At 34.0% G+C, this 15840-nt stretch overlaps 1 protein-coding gene across 1 annotated transcript in view; it reads left to right on the top strand.

The window, feature by feature from the left end:
• PTPRQ (protein tyrosine phosphatase receptor type Q) overlaps positions 1-15840 on the top strand; it is a 110797-nt gene that overhangs the window by 2946 nt on the left and 92011 nt on the right. The window contains exons 4-13 of the mRNA XM_031553761.1: positions 863-1013; positions 1321-1427; positions 1885-1982; positions 4335-4497; positions 5775-6035; positions 8691-8851; positions 9796-9907; positions 10732-10958; positions 13679-13748; positions 15234-15433. Of these exons, the coding sequence (XP_031409621.1) occupies positions 863-1013; positions 1321-1427; positions 1885-1982; positions 4335-4497; positions 5775-6035; positions 8691-8851; positions 9796-9907; positions 10732-10958; positions 13679-13748; positions 15234-15433 (1550 nt within the window). The remainder of the gene's footprint in view (positions 1-862; positions 1014-1320; positions 1428-1884; positions 1983-4334; positions 4498-5774; positions 6036-8690; positions 8852-9795; positions 9908-10731; positions 10959-13678; positions 13749-15233; positions 15434-15840) is intronic.

Below are 15840 nucleotides of genomic sequence, written 5' to 3' on the forward strand. Positions count from 1 at the left end.
GTTGGCCTGGGGACATGAAGAGCAGCAGCCTTACCTCTCTTTGGCTGCTGTGTCTGAAATTATATAATTTCCTCTAACAGGTTCCTAATGTGAATAAGTATAGGTCACAAAAAGATTCACAGTTGGCAGCAAGCATGATCAAAGGTATATAATATTTTGCTTTCAAGGAACCATCAACTAAAGCTGACATAGAAACAGTGGTAGATGTCTGAAAAGTTTTTCTGAGAGGGTAAGTTGTGGGGAAGTAATTATGGAACAAGTAAGAAAAAATGCATGGATATTCTCTTTGCAAGAACTGAGGACTTAAAATGAAACAGAAAAGAGCAAGCAGAGAACAAGCAAAAGGAAATAGTTGTTTATTAAATTTGTAGATAAGGTGCAGAACTCCTGCCCACAGGATATTTTGGGTTATGATTGTGGTTTGGCTGAAGAAATCCATGGGCTACACACTAGGAGATAACCTGGAAGGTTATCAGTGCATGCAAGTCTGGTTTTCTGTAGACATCTGCTTTTAGCTGCCATGGAAAACAAGATATTTTACTAGCAGGAATTTTGGTCTCAGCCAGGCAAGTTAGGTCGTATGTTGACATTTCCTTAGAAATTGTAAGTGTTTGAGGAACTACACATCAATGATGTCAAAACTACATTAAATAGCATTACAGAGCAATTCTTTTGAGTCTGGTGGATAATAAAAGCCCCTACACTCATTACTGCAGTGGTATTATCTGTCTCTCATTGAGAAAAACAAGGACATAACCATTTTCCTGGAGTTTTCATCACATTTGGTTGAAAAAAGTCCCGTCATAGAATAATGTGTTTAAGATATATTTTAAAAGTAATATTGCTTCTTATTGTCACACAGTACCAAGTGCAGTTAAGTATCTGAACTATAGCAGAGACTCTGAATCAATCACTGTTACCTGGCCACCAGCCCAAAGTAAATTTGACGGATATGTCCTTTCAATAAAAAGCAAGATCTTCAACAAAGAGAACATGCTTTCTTCTGGTGTAAGGTATGAGGATTACATTTTAATGTTTAGCTATTTAAAAAATAACTAACATGAACTGAAAGCAGATATTTCATGCTATATGTATAATAAGTAATCTGTGGTATTACTTAAATGTGATATATTTGATGTTTCACTTGATAAACACTACTATACCTGTGTGAAAAAAGAACATTTAAGAATTCTGTTTTATAATAAGTGACACTCTTGCATCATATAAAGAAATAATATCCATAATGTTGTAAATAGTTAGAAATACTAAGATACATGTATTTTAAAATCCTAAAGAAAACAATCTCCTTGATGTTTGTAGAATGTACAAACTTGAGAGTCTTCTGCCAGGCACTGATTTCTTGATTAGTATTGTGACAACCAGTGGACTGAAAAGAAGTCACCCCACCGTTCTCAAGATTAACACCTGTAGGTTCACAATTCATTTTTATGTTTTAACGTTTTCTCTAAAAAACATAATTTTTATTAAATCAATGCATGAATTTATTTAAATCAATTAAATAAGTGACTAGATTAATGTATATGTGTCTTTCTTTTCAAGTTAAACATTCTTAAAAGTTATCAAATAAAGATTTTTCAATACAAATAAATTTCCTACGAAGTTAATGGAATTATGTTGATAATTGAATCAGCATGCTGTTAGGATGATGGAATGTTTCTACAAAAATCTACAAACACTGCTTGTACTTCTTATTCTGTTGTTAATACATGGAGATAAATTGAGTTTTTCGTATTTCTCTTCAGTATGATATGAAATCTGTAACTACGCTGAACTATAAAGTAATGAATTACAGCAGTATTTCCTTCAATTCAGTATAAAATATTTTGCTATTAAATTTCGCATCTTCTCGTACCCTTACCTCAGGTCCTGATCCACCATCAGACTTGCAGGTGCTTGGGCAGGAAGAAAATGCAGTATATTTGTCTTGGAAACTACCAAGAGGAGGATTTGATAAGTTTCAGGTGAGATAAGAATGGGAAGAAAACAATGTAATCTTTTAAATTTCTCAATGAAATTATCATCCTGCATTTATAATAAGATACATACATACAAATATATGTATAATAACACATATCTACAACAATAATTATTTGTCTTTATAAACCATGTAATTATGGGAGAGAAATATTGATTCTAGAGATGGTCAGATTCTAATATTTTGTGGTTACTATTACAGACTAGCTTGTCATCATTAGCATTTTGAAGCATATCCTTTGCAACACTTAGCTTAAACATAGAGTTCTTTTCTTCCAGTTCTCTGGTCAGAAACAATTCTCTGTGACATCTAAACACTCGGTTTCTGGATCATGTTTCACTGGGACATTCAACCAGTCTCTTTTGTATCCTGTCTTTTGCAGCCTATTTTGGATTATCCTTTGCCTTTGGAAGTCACTGTAAAAAACATGGTCATACAGTCAACTCTTCAGTAATAAACAGTTTACTACTAAACTTGTCATTTGAATTCATGATGATTTCAAGGTGCCATCCCGTACCGTAACTTACTGGCTAGGATATTCTTCATTACGTAGAAAAACCATGAAACAAAGTACCTTGCTCTAATTGTTTTACGTAGTTTATGCTCCAATATTAAAGTGTCCAGTTCTTCTCCCCACACCACTGAAGTCTGAGTATTGTTAAGCGTTGTTTCGTAGCAGTTCTTCTCTCTTCATTAGCGTACAGCTGCACTGATCTGAATGAATGAAGCCAGACAGTTAACCTACCCCAGCACCATTTGCTGAATGTAGTTTGGAGTATTTTTATGAATTTAGAAATTTAATTTGATTCTCTCGTTCATGTTCTCAAGCAGCTCTGATACACTTTTGTATGTGGTCAGGTTATTTTTATCATCCGTGGAAAATAATTGTCATCTGTAATACTGATCTTTATGGCACTGTACTATTGCTTGGTATTGGTATCTCATACAGTAAGCAGCCGCATTAGACAGTGCTTTATCAGAATAAATGAGGTTGTCTATAAATCTTTAATAGGAAAGGCTTCAGTAGACTGGTTGCTTAGTGAAGTGCACCTGCATAAAAGGGATCATTTTACTAATCATTTAAAATTAATTGTCCCAGCTCACCAACTTTCTATGGAATATACACAAAAAAAGAGTACACAAAAGAAACTTTCCTAACTTGTTTATGCTAGATGTAAATTTTTAATCTATAGCTTTTCTTCTAGCATTTTGCGGTGCTGTAATTCTAATGAATTGATGACAGTTTCCAAGATTTAGTATGTATTAAAAGGTCTTGTGTCAGTACAATAAGTAGATGCAATCAGTAGATGCCTAAGGGAACTGCACTGTTCCTTCCCAGATCCACAGCAGCTGAATCAAAATTCTTTCAGATCACCAATATGACCCCTCCGCTCCTGGAGGAAATAATTGGTGAGCAGACAGAACACACTGACGTAAAAAGCTGCAAACCATCTTTGTCTATTAGTACTGCCACTACCAAGAAATCCACGCAGATATGCCTGCTGAGAATGTTTGTCTAGAGCCCTCCTCTGAAGGGCAGACACACTGTGCATCTTGGTTTTCACTAGTGCAGATGAGAAATAGTTCGCAACAGTGTTCTGTGTCCACAGAAAGGACTATCACAGGAATTTATTCCTTCACCTCAAGAGCTGTCTTGGAGGTCAAAAGGAATTCTCACAGCCTCTAGGAAATAAGGGGCCAAATTAAAACTGGTATCTGCAGCACATTTATTCTCTTCAGTGGCTCAGAAGTGAGTTTTCAAGGTATCCTAGTGAGCTGAGTTGAGTGGCTGATTCCTTGGGGCTCTTTCTTTTTTTTCATTCTTTCTTTCTATCTTGTAGTTAATTGCACAGCTCATTGGTACAGCTGTGTGATTGAGTAGTCAGAGTACACTCTATTATCTTCCCTCCAAGAGTAAAGGCTTCACCTCCTCCATCTATTTTTAAAAGATTACAAGTGCTTGCACCACTATTAAGAAATATTAGAGTAAGTAGTGGATCAGCCTTGTGGAACATAAAACTTCAGCCCTACTCCTTATTTTGTCTCTAAAATGTGGGGAATATTGTAAATATTTGTATATAAACAGGTAGGTAGAATCTTTGAACATAGATTTTATGAAGTGAAATAACATATGGCATGAGAAACTATCAACTGTTATTATATTATTCTATTAACACATCAGTTTAATAATATATATTTTTACTTGTAACTCCTTTTATAATATAGTTGATACATAATATATAATTTCTGATAAAATATTATAAGTAAGTATAAATATGTAAGTAGAATAACATAAACTTAATCATATTGGATTTAAGTAATTATTCTTTTTCTGTAGCTTTCATATTGTCTAATGAATAATGAGAAGCCATTTACCAGAACTGTCTATGATAGCAGAGCTGTAGTGAAAAATCTGGCCCCTGGGATGGAATATACATTTCAGTTAAGGACAATTAAAGGCTGGGATTCCTCTGTGGCTGTGAAGAAAAATGTCATCACAAGTAAGGAAGCAGCTTGTCATTTGTGTACTTTTGAATAAAAGTAAATATGGATACAGAGGCATTCAAATCATTGCACGCAGGTCGTGCAAAAGGATCACAGTGTTTAAAATGAAGTTTAACTTTAGGGGGGAAATTTTGCTTCCACTTGTCATAGTTGCTTAAACAGAATCCTTGATGAAGTCGAGCAGTCTAAACAGAGTTGTAGCTACTCAGTTGAATAAAGAACTGGACTATCAAAATTCTTCCAGCTCCAACACAAGCCAGACAAAGTTGATAGAGTAGATAGATAGTGTAATCAAAATATAAATCAGCTCTTGGTTTTATATATGTGTATATCTTAGACCTTCCCCCTTTGAAGGGTTTTCTGTGGCTTGTTAGGACTGTAATTCCTTAATGAAGGAAGGCTCTGCAGTTAGTTTTACAAAGATGAGTGAATCTCTGAAAAAAATGAACTAGATCTTCAGAATTTTGTCAGTGGAAAATAAAAGAGAATAATTATCTTCTTGGTCCTGAAAGTACTCCTTTTCAGGCAAATATTTTCATGACTGCTGGGCACAAGTGCAGTATATGACCAGAATATGGAGAAATTACTCTCACAATTTTAATGACAAGACTTTAGGATTCTTTTCATATTGAATAATGCAGCCTTTAGTGAAATTATGCTTTTTTTTTTTTTAATTAAAGAAATTTACAAGTAATCACAACATTCTTTTTTTTTGGAGGACTGCAAACGTTAATTTTCTAACAGAAAGTGTGCATTGCATATTAAGGGAGATGTTATTTATGAATAAATATCTACATTTTTAGAATTCTGGACATAATCAAGAAGAATAAAGAGTTCATCACTGTGACTATGCACTTTTTGTTTTCCTTTCTAAAATGAACAATTTTCTGAAGTCGTATGTCTTATGAAGCATTTTAGAAAATGTTTAATTGAATAAAATCACCACAAAGACTTCCTTTTCACTCTAATTCTCATTGCTCAATGCTATTGTTATAGTAGAAGATTAGATAAGTCTGGAATTGTGTTCCGTAAATTACATAGTGCACAGTAGAGCGACACTGTCAAGTTTTATTCTGGGTAATATGATGGAACTGCTTATCAGATATCCGTACAAACATACTTCTAAAATGTGCATTAATATTTCATTAATCTGTGAACCCAAAAATCATTTAAATAAAAAGCATTTAATTTCAAAAGCTGATATTTTTGTTACATTTGTTACAAGAAATATGTATTAAAATTGTCTTTATTAATCTGAATAACTTTACTATAGAACCAGCTGGGATCTGCAATTTGGCATTGAAAATGGTAAATACTTCCTCTGCAACTGTAATATGGAATCCAACCAAGACTAACTTCACATCTTACAAAGCATCTTTGTCAAACAGCACCTTTATAAGCAAGTTTATGATTCCAGGAGCAGTATCTAACTTCAGTATTACAAATCTGACTGCTGGGGGTATTTATAATTTCACATTGCGAAGACTGAAAGGCAATATTGAAGGAGCTCCTGCTTTCATTGAAATTGTAGCAGGTCTGTATGGTTTTCTATTTTTTCTACTTGCTGGCAAATATTAGCTCTCAATTACCATTTAGCCTTGTGCGTATCACTGGTTGAATAACATGAGAATTTCAAGAGAGGTTACATGTAACAGTTTGCTGTGGCTGTGGACCTGCATTATCTGTAATGTATGCAACTTACATCTAGTGATTCACTACCAGAAATAATATTATTTATTTGTGTAGCATGTCTTTTGACCATGATTAGTGTCTTCGTTATTCTGCAGGTCTTAATCCTGCAAAGAGTTATGCACTATCTGAACTTAACTTTAAATGTTTGCAGAGTTAAGGCTTTAGAATGTAAAATGTTCCATTTGAAGACTGTTTCTGTGATTTGTTATTAAAACTTTACGGGGTAAGAACTCAATCTTGATATTTGCCTGCAGTTTAATGTAATGTAATAATGTAAAATACATTTGAAATTTAAAAGTTAAAAAGACGCTCCAGAACTACCTTAACCAATTTCTATTACTACTTTCCTATACCACTTTTAAAAGTTATACTTGTGGCAATGACAGAGTGTATGAGAGAGACCTGAGAAGTTTTGAAGGTTCTCATGACATGTCATGAGACACGTAATGACATTTGCATGTGTGCTTTTGGGATCTTGCGCTTCAGCTGTAGTCAGGGGGTTTGAAGCAAGAGTTTGAAGTCTTTAAAATGCAATGACATAGAGGTGGAAATCCTTACATTTACTTTGAAGTAGTTGTCTTGAGAGAAAAACTATGAAGAAAAATCTTGCACATCTTTTATAAGTTGATCCGTGACCACAATACTGTAATACTCAATCATTACTAATATTTTTTCTAATTCAGAGAAGATTTAAGTCAGTTCGGTTGATCCATTTGTGATTGCTTTTGCTTAAATGTGTTGAGATTACATCACAATGCTGAGCTTTATGGTTTATAATGGTTAATTTTGGGGAAAAATTATCATGTTGTATTTTGCACATTGGGCTCCGTGATGTGTCTTCTCAACTGCAGTGAATTATGTCAGAGAAATGCACAGGAATTGTTTTATGCTTCACACAGATACGCTGGCTATATACTTTACACGAGTATACTGGCCACTGCTGGTAAGAAGTGAATGTTAACACGTACATGAAATAGGAGTACAGAAGAAGAGCAGGTGCTATGAGGCTCAAGTGAACTGCATTGGTGGCATGGTTAAAACTGCAAGAGGATAGAAGTGAAACTTTTTTTCAGCGTCAGTGGAAGAGGTAGTTCTCAATCACAGGGTAATAGTAGGACTATTATTAGCTTTATGGCATACATTTCTCTTTCCATGAGGACTCTTCTAGGCTGTCTTCTGCTGCTGATTCAGAAATAATGCGACTGAGGCAGAGGGCATTAAATACTACGATAACTCACAGTTTAATCATGGGTTTGTATAAAAGACCTTTACAAGCATAGCGTTTGGAAATAGTGGTACTAATGGTAACATTAGGACTTAGAATTTAAATAAGTGTAATGAAAGGAAGAAGTTGTGCTCTCAGTTACACTTGCAATTCTCTGCATTGATTTTTTTTCCCTGTTAGTATTAAAATAAATTAAAAGTAATAAAAAGAAACAATCATATATGCAAGAAATAAAAACTGAGTATAAAAACCTGGTGTTAACATTTGGATGCATAATATTTCAGGTAGAATATTTGGTGGCAGAGCTGTAGTGATCTGTTTGAAACTGCAGGGAAAAAAGTTCAGGAAGGATACATAATCTAAATAGATTTATAGTAAATAAAAATGAGTGGAGCTCTTTCAGAGTAAAAGTGATGTGATATTTAGACTGAAAAGGACATTATTAGTATATAAACAGCAAAGAAGACTTGGTTCGAATTCTGAAGAAACAAGTTAGTAAGGGAGTCAGAGGACAGAGTAGTGGCAAGGTAGTGGCATATCTGGCATGTGACAAAGAGCATCTCTGATGGGGCTTGCTGTGTCAGGTATGCACAGGAACTGCTGTTAGCGATCTGTACTTTGGCTATGTACATGTGGATCAATAATACAATATTAAAGATACGAAATGTTTTAATGAGCTACTGATGAAGCTATAGTATGATTCATTGGTAGGACTTGAATGAATGGTACAGATTTAAAAGTGCCTTAAAGGGCAGAAAAATAAGAAAGTGAGATGACATTTCAGGAACATGTGAAAACATGGCTTTAATAAAAGGAATCAAAAATAAAAAATTTGGAGACTTAACTAGATTTCCTGGAATTACTAGGATTTCAGATGTATGAAAAGTATTTAAAAAGAATTAACTATTTTGTAACAAGCAACAGAACAGAAAATCTAGTAGCATTACTTGATACAGCAGTAGCGCTAACTTTAAGGTTGAGTACAGCAGAAGCACTGAGACTGTGCTGAGATTCTTGCTTAACCAAACAGTGGACTGAGATATCTGAGTATATCTCCACAATATCTACACAGCATAGTTCAGAGATTATCAACCATATCTCAGAAGTAGTGCAGCAACTGTATTGTAAAATGCTGTTTTATATGGGCTAATTAGCAATTATCCTTCTTGGAGTAAGCTGTTCATGGGTGCTTTTATAGTCAGTTGTAACTACTTAAATATTTGTCAAGGATGTATTTAGTTTAACATCTCATATTTCACATTTCTCTTTTAGAACCTGCAAAACCAGAAGGACTTAAATTCTTCAATGTTTCATCAAATTCTTTTTCCCTGTATTGGAGACTACCATATGGACACGTAGACAGATTTCGTGTGGATCTTATTCCTGACCATGGATCTGTTGTTATCTTAGATCTTGGAGTTAGAGAGTATCAAGTATGTGTTTTTATTACAGGACTTGCACAGCCAGCTTTTCCTTGTGCCGTGTACTGATGAAGAATGCAAGGTTGCTTCCTTAGCTATTTAATGCAGATGTGACCAGAAAAGTATTAATATAAAATTATTGAAAGCACATTTCAGCATCCAGAGTTTGGTACCTTAAAACAGTTAGCGAATCTCTTCTTTTTTTTTTCTAAGCCTGCTCCGAGGATACAGCCAGTCATCCAAGGGTTCATGAATAGTTTAACAAAGGAAGGGCAGAGCTGTTGAGTAATACAGACTCATTAATTGTGTACTTGCCAGGAAGATCCGTGCTTAAATCATTAATGCAGGCAACATTTCGCTGCTGAGGCATCAAAAAGAAATAGAGGGACTTTTTGATTCTACAGTCTGGAAAATATAAGAATATTAACAGAAGTAATGGCTGTTCTGGTTGGTTTGCTTTTGTTTTTTATTGGAACTACACAGATACAGGTATTTTGTATTAATGACTGTTTAAAAGTTTTTAATTATGCTTATTTCAAATGATGGGCTTACTTAACCATCAGAAAGTTGGAAGCTTTTCAAGACAAGTTTTGTGTTTATTCTTTCAAGAGGTGATTTTATAATGCTAAATATGTGCTTGAATAATGAGGATGTTGCAGAAACACCTGTATAGATACACTGATAGGTGATTCTGTGATAAAATGAATAGTATGGAGGGTAGCTAAATAAGGCAAAATGCAGTGCTGTAGCTAGCAAGTATGAAATGCTCTTCTTACTGCTGCAGATGCTGCTGTATTTCTAAAAACTCATTACCAGCCTTTTTGGTAATTACTCTCAGTAATGCAGTGCTTAAAATTTCAGGGTTAGGGCTTCTATTGTTGTTCTTATTGTTGAGTTATGGGGGATGGGATATTCATTTTCATGATTCTTGCTAACAATCCGATGTCATATTTTAGGCTGACTTTTATAACACTACACCTGGAACAACATACAACATTACAGTTTCTACAGTTTCTTCTTCCACATACAGCTCACCTGCCAGTAGAACAGTGACTACAAATGTCACAAGTAAGTTAAAAATGACTGCTTATGTTTTATTTCTTTTTTTTTAACAATGATTTCTTTTTTGTATTTACTATTATAAGTAGTAATACAGGCAAAATGATAATTATTTTTTAACAGTCATCAGAATTTTTAATCTTCTTTAAATGTAAAAAATAATAATAATATACTGAATCAGAGTTGTTATACGAGAGCATGAGAATTTATCAGATATTTCAGAAGAAACCCTCATTGTGAATAGTGATTGTATTCATCCATTAGCTTGGCTATTTAAAATTTTACAAAGAGAGAGAGAAAAAAAAAAGCAATCAGAAACAACCCTAAAAACCACAAAGGAAAGCAACTGATAAACTTCTGAAAATTTTTTAGTGTCGTATAGTAATACCCATGCATGTAACAGCAGACTTCTGAGATGCTTCAGAAAAACATAGCCATATCAAACATATTTTATGAGTGTAATTTATTTTATTTAATGAAAGGAACTGAAGTTAAGCATGCTAGAATATCTGAAATATTAAATTGGCATTATGCTCTGTTTTGTTTGCTATGATGTTACATATTTTGCATTCATAAAAAAGAATGTTCCTGAAGTTCAAAATTTCATTTAATCTTTTTTTGTAACAGTATTGTAACCAGAAACAAACAAACAACTGAATGGAAAACAAACAAACAAACAATCAAATCTTATTAAACAGTACATTGATCTTCTGTAGTTTTTCTTATTTTTGCAGATGATTTTTGTTCTTTAGAGTAACTATGAGGGTGTCTCCATCATCTGGAAACTTAATTAAAGACCGTTTTTGACATACTGCTTATTTATTTATTTTTAGATCCTGGACCCCCTGCATTACTTGCAGGTGAAAGAGTTGGCTCTGCTGGAATTCTGCTGTCATGGAATACACCACAGCATCCAAATGGGAGAATTCTGTCCTACATTGTTAAGTATAAAGAGGTCTGCCCGTGGATGCAAACAGCTTATACTCAGGTCACAACAAAGCCAGATAGTCTGGAGGTTCTTCTTACCAATCTTAACCCTGGAACAACTTACGAAATTAAGGTAAAAGCTTTATGAATACTGTTTAGTTTGAACTCTCCCTTGTTGTGCATTGTATGAAACTATGTTAAGTGCACTGATTTCTGATGCATATTGTTAATAACTTCTGCTGTATAACAGAATACATGTAGCAGGTATTTATTTACTTCGGTGGCTTTTAAATATACTTAAAATAATTTCTAACCACAGTTGTTCTAAAACATAGTTTCTTCTATTAATATTCTTACTGACATATAATATGTGGTGGAGAGCACAGAGCATAGGTTAGAATTTTAAAAAATGTCTGAACACTTCATCTTCACTGAGATTTTGTCTTCCAAATCACTGGTGCACTTTGGATATTACACATAGATTTCTAAATCACCTCAACCAAATCTATGAAAACATATGTACATGTGTAATTCTTTATTTGAATTTAAACTTAATTATTTGAAGAATGAATTATCTGTCCTGAATTTTCATCTGTTGTCATCTAAAATCTTGCTCACTTTCTGATCAATAACTGTTTTCCTAGTACTGAACTGAAAAGTAGGCTTCTTTCTATATTGCAAATACACACGCATACGACACATTCTCACCCCAACTATGTACTTGTGATGGGGGAGTGCCAACAACTTCACTCGCTGAACAGAAGGATACAGATACACACAGCTACACACTTGATGAGAAAGTTCCTTTTTACTTAATCGTCTTTCTATTTTCCCTTGTGTTCTTGTGTGGCCTGTAAACATCTTAGCCTGGTTTCCCCATGCCTGAATGTTCTACCTGTTATCGTTTCTTGAAGTAAAAAATATTGTACCATTCATTGTCCTTTCCATAGATTTTATTGCTTTGATATTCACAGGAGGTATCTACTGTCAAAATCAGCACATGTATTTTCATGAGTTCTATATGCAGAATTTGGATTAGGCACTCCTGATCCATCTCTGAACTATTCAAGTGTAAATAACTTCAGATGGACAGAAATGCATTATTGTTCTCTTGGCAACATTTGCCATGAAGTTCTCTGCCACTTTCACAAGAACCTTGGATAGGCATTTCTTTTTAGTGTCAAGAATAAAATGAAATAATATGCTTAGTTTGTTTCATTCCATGTAATGTGAATTTATACCATGGAAAAATATTAGATTTGGCAGTCAAGGAGTAGAGCTGTGCAGTAATCCTTTGTAATAATGATGTGCATATGTAAGAAAGTAGAAATCTAATTACGGCTTGCTACTGTGGGGAAACTGCTTGCTGTGAATCTTGCAATGATGACCTTGTTGGTAAAAAGCAGAAATGTTTAGACTTTGATCTGCCTGCAATCATCTGTTGAAAAAGAAATTAAATAATCAGCTCCTATTAGAAAAAAAAAAAAAGAGTATTATTTAGACTAAGCTCATTAATCTGTTCACATAGATAAAGTTATTAAGATAGTTCAGTTTATTTGTGTGAGATTAACTTTTGAAGGTTTTGCAAATTCTCTTCTTTGCTCTTCCTTGGGAAAGCTGTAGGACATTAAAATCGTGTTTTACTTCGCAGTATTTGCCTTAGGCTGATATATTTTATATTTTATATATATATTTTCTTCTCATTACTGATGTTTTAGCCATTGATCATAGAGCTGAATTTGACTCATGAAAGTGACTTTAGACCCAGCTATACTGGGCTAGCAGGGACCTGATGGCTTTTGGCATGAGTGACTAAAGTCTGTTGGCAAGTGGAGGGTTGTTAGCCTATCTACTGCTTTGGTGGGCTGCCCCACTAGCTGACCCACTAGCAGTCTCACTGAGATAGAAATATGTTGCCAAAAAGAAACATTAAATATTTTCCTTGTCCTGTGTAATTTATTTCTTTGCCGGTATTTCTTGGATTTTTTGGGGAGGAGGCAGTGAGTGGTTTTTTGGGGAGGAGTTTGTTGTGTCATTTAAAAGCTCTTCATTTTTGCATGGATGAAAATTTGTTATTGTTTTTAGCTGGTTTCTTGTTAAATTTCTTCTGGTACGTATCACAACAGTACAGTTCAAAATAGCATTTTATAAGCTTTGAATATTCCAATCTATTTCTGACAGCCCAGTCTTGATTTTTGTTTCTAGAAATCTAATGAGGAAACATTTGTAAAGAAACAATAAAAGAGATTGTTTGCTATTGCTACATATTTGAATGTTTGCAAGATTTTGGGCACCTGATCACTGATAAATTTGTAAGAATATTCAGACAAGTAATATTTTTCCTAAACTTCAAATAATTAGTATCAACTCTGTACTTCAAAGCACAAGCATTAATACTCCTTCCAAATTTGAATTACAACTACTTGAACTGTGTGAACTTTTGTTATCCATAAAGTAACTTTTGTGGTTTTTTTTGTTTTTTTTAACTTGCTTCCAAACTTTTTGCTATAATGTCACCCTGTGGCATTAGAGATGTCTAGGAGCTAATGGCGCATTTAACAAACATTTATTTTATCTTCAAAGCCAAGCAATATGTATAATTGACACCTCCACTATGCAAAAGTTTGTATACTTTTGTCATATTACCCTGGACTTTTTTTTAAAACTGCGAATCTCAAATTGGAAGACTTTCAATGTATTACTCAGTTTTCTGGATTCTTTCTACCATATCTGTTTTGTTCATTTGTACGTTTATGATTTAAAAGCTGGTAGGAGAATCTGTGCTTCTCCTTAAGATATTCACACTTCCTGTACATCCTATAGGTTCTCTAATTTGATTTATTTTTTCTTTAGGTTGCTGCTGAGAACAGTGCTGGTGTTGGAGTATTTAGTGCTCCTTTTCTTTTCCAGACTGCAGAAAGTGGTAATTTTAACGAACCCGCTTATTAAAGCTGCCCTAATTTGCTCAAATACAGCATCTCTGATGCTTCATATTTTGTATTTGTACAAGTTATGATACATTTAGAAGAAAATCCCGATTCTTTCTGTATTTTCTCACTCAGTGGAAAATGGTGCTCTTTGTCCTATTTGCTAGTAACAGGATGTAACGTGTGCACATGTGGAGGTTCTCATATGAAAACTCTGTTTCTCTTGGTGTTTTTCAATACAAGTTTCTAGGTAGGCTGCTTCAAAAAAGTAGTGTCAGAGGAGAGCAGAACTATCTATGAATCACACCCATCAGCTAGTGCCTGCAGCAGTACTAGGAGACTGGAAGTACTAGGATCAGTTCTTGAATTGCCTCCTTGTTTCAGGCTGTGTTTGTTCATTGCCTAAGTCAAAGTACCTTCTCTAAAAAGCCCAGTGGAGAATATGTTTTACTAAGTTTTTATTCTTAAATATAAAGAAAAAGGGGTGAAAAAAGGCACAACTGATATGAAAATATGACTTGATGAATTTGAAAATGAAAAAGAAATACATTTTTAGGCTATATTTCCATAATTTTTACAAATTTACTATTTTTAGCCTTGCTTTTCCAAGCACTTCAGGAACAGTTGAACCTTGACTGAAGTGCTGGCACCAGGCCTGTTCTGTTGAGGTGTACGAGTCTAATTGAAATATAGAATTTGTGCTGCCATTGTGGTGATTGTCCCTGTGTGTGTGAGACTCCAGGCTGATTTCTGTAGCAGTACAAACTGTGATGTCAAACATAATGTCAGTTAAAGGCAGGAAGACATTCTCCATGAGATTTCTGAGATAACAATGAATTATAAAACCAAATATGAGAAGGTGTAGCTAACTAACTTGGAGGAGCTATGCAAATCATTATTCTTCACTATTTTGTAACAATCACAGAAAACCAGACTTCAATGGGCTTTATTAACTCATAGTTGACAGAGGACTAGCATTTTTCTATATGAGAACTTCAGCTTTTTACTTTTTGATACTTTCTGTTCATACTGTATTAAAGGTAAAACCCTTATTATTAATGTAGTTGGAAGACCTGTTGAAATTGGAGGTGGGAGTTGTAAGTCACCCTGATCCTGTTTTTCTTTTTTTAAGCTTTTGCTGTGATGATTAAAGAGATGCCAACAACTTGATCAAAATGAAGTTCAATTTAAAATAGTAAAGTTATCTAGAAAAAGTTAACTAGAGTGGATAGTTGTGTGGACAGTACGGTTTTCAACATACAGAGGGCTTTTTTGAACAGGTCTAACTAAAATGGTTATTTTCCATTTAAGATCACTGAATACAGGAGAGCAGAAATATTTGAAACGTGATAGGTTCTTTGGGTACTGTAGTACTAAATTATAATGAAAATCATTTTAGATCATGGTAGATTTGATTCTGAAATACATATTTAATGAGAAGAAAAGTACGTCTCACTGCTTTTGTTTGTTTTGTTTTCAAGCTCCAGGTAAAGTAGTGAATCTCACAGTTGAAGCCTTAAATTATACAGCTGTAAATCTGATCTGGTTTCTCCCTCGACAACCAAATGGAAAGATAACTAGTTTCAAGATTAGTGTGAAACATGCAAGAAGTGGAATTGTAGTGAAAGATGTCTTGGTTAAAGTAGAGGACCTTCTGTCTGGGAGGTTACCAGAGTGTAATGTAAGTGCTATAAACCTTTTAAATTAGAAATAGACTGAAGCTACAAAATACAATACAGTTTGAATTTTGAGACCATTTGGAGGCTTGCTTTTTGGAACAGTCCCCAGTAGTTTACATTTAGGCCTGAAGAAGGATATAATGTGTGAAGAAAAGACCTTCTGTCCAAAGTAGATTAAGAAGGGAATTTTACCTTGAAAAGCTCAGTTTAATCCTGTAACAATGTCAAGAAAAGATCAATTAACTGATATATTTTTAATAGAAAAGGATGGAATAAATAAATTCACTGTATTTACTGTAAAAAAAAAGAAGTGTGTTGTTTCTGTCACTGTAGAGATATAGTACTGTTAATATTTCATTTTTATATAGCCTTATAAAGCTTTGTATATTTTAAGTTGCGCTCTATTCTG

Source organism: Meleagris gallopavo, chromosome 1 (assembly GCF_000146605.3).
Source record: "Meleagris gallopavo isolate NT-WF06-2002-E0010 breed Aviagen turkey brand Nicholas breeding stock chromosome 1, Turkey_5.1, whole genome shotgun sequence".
Taxonomy (NCBI): domain Eukaryota; kingdom Metazoa; phylum Chordata; class Aves; order Galliformes; family Phasianidae; genus Meleagris; species Meleagris gallopavo.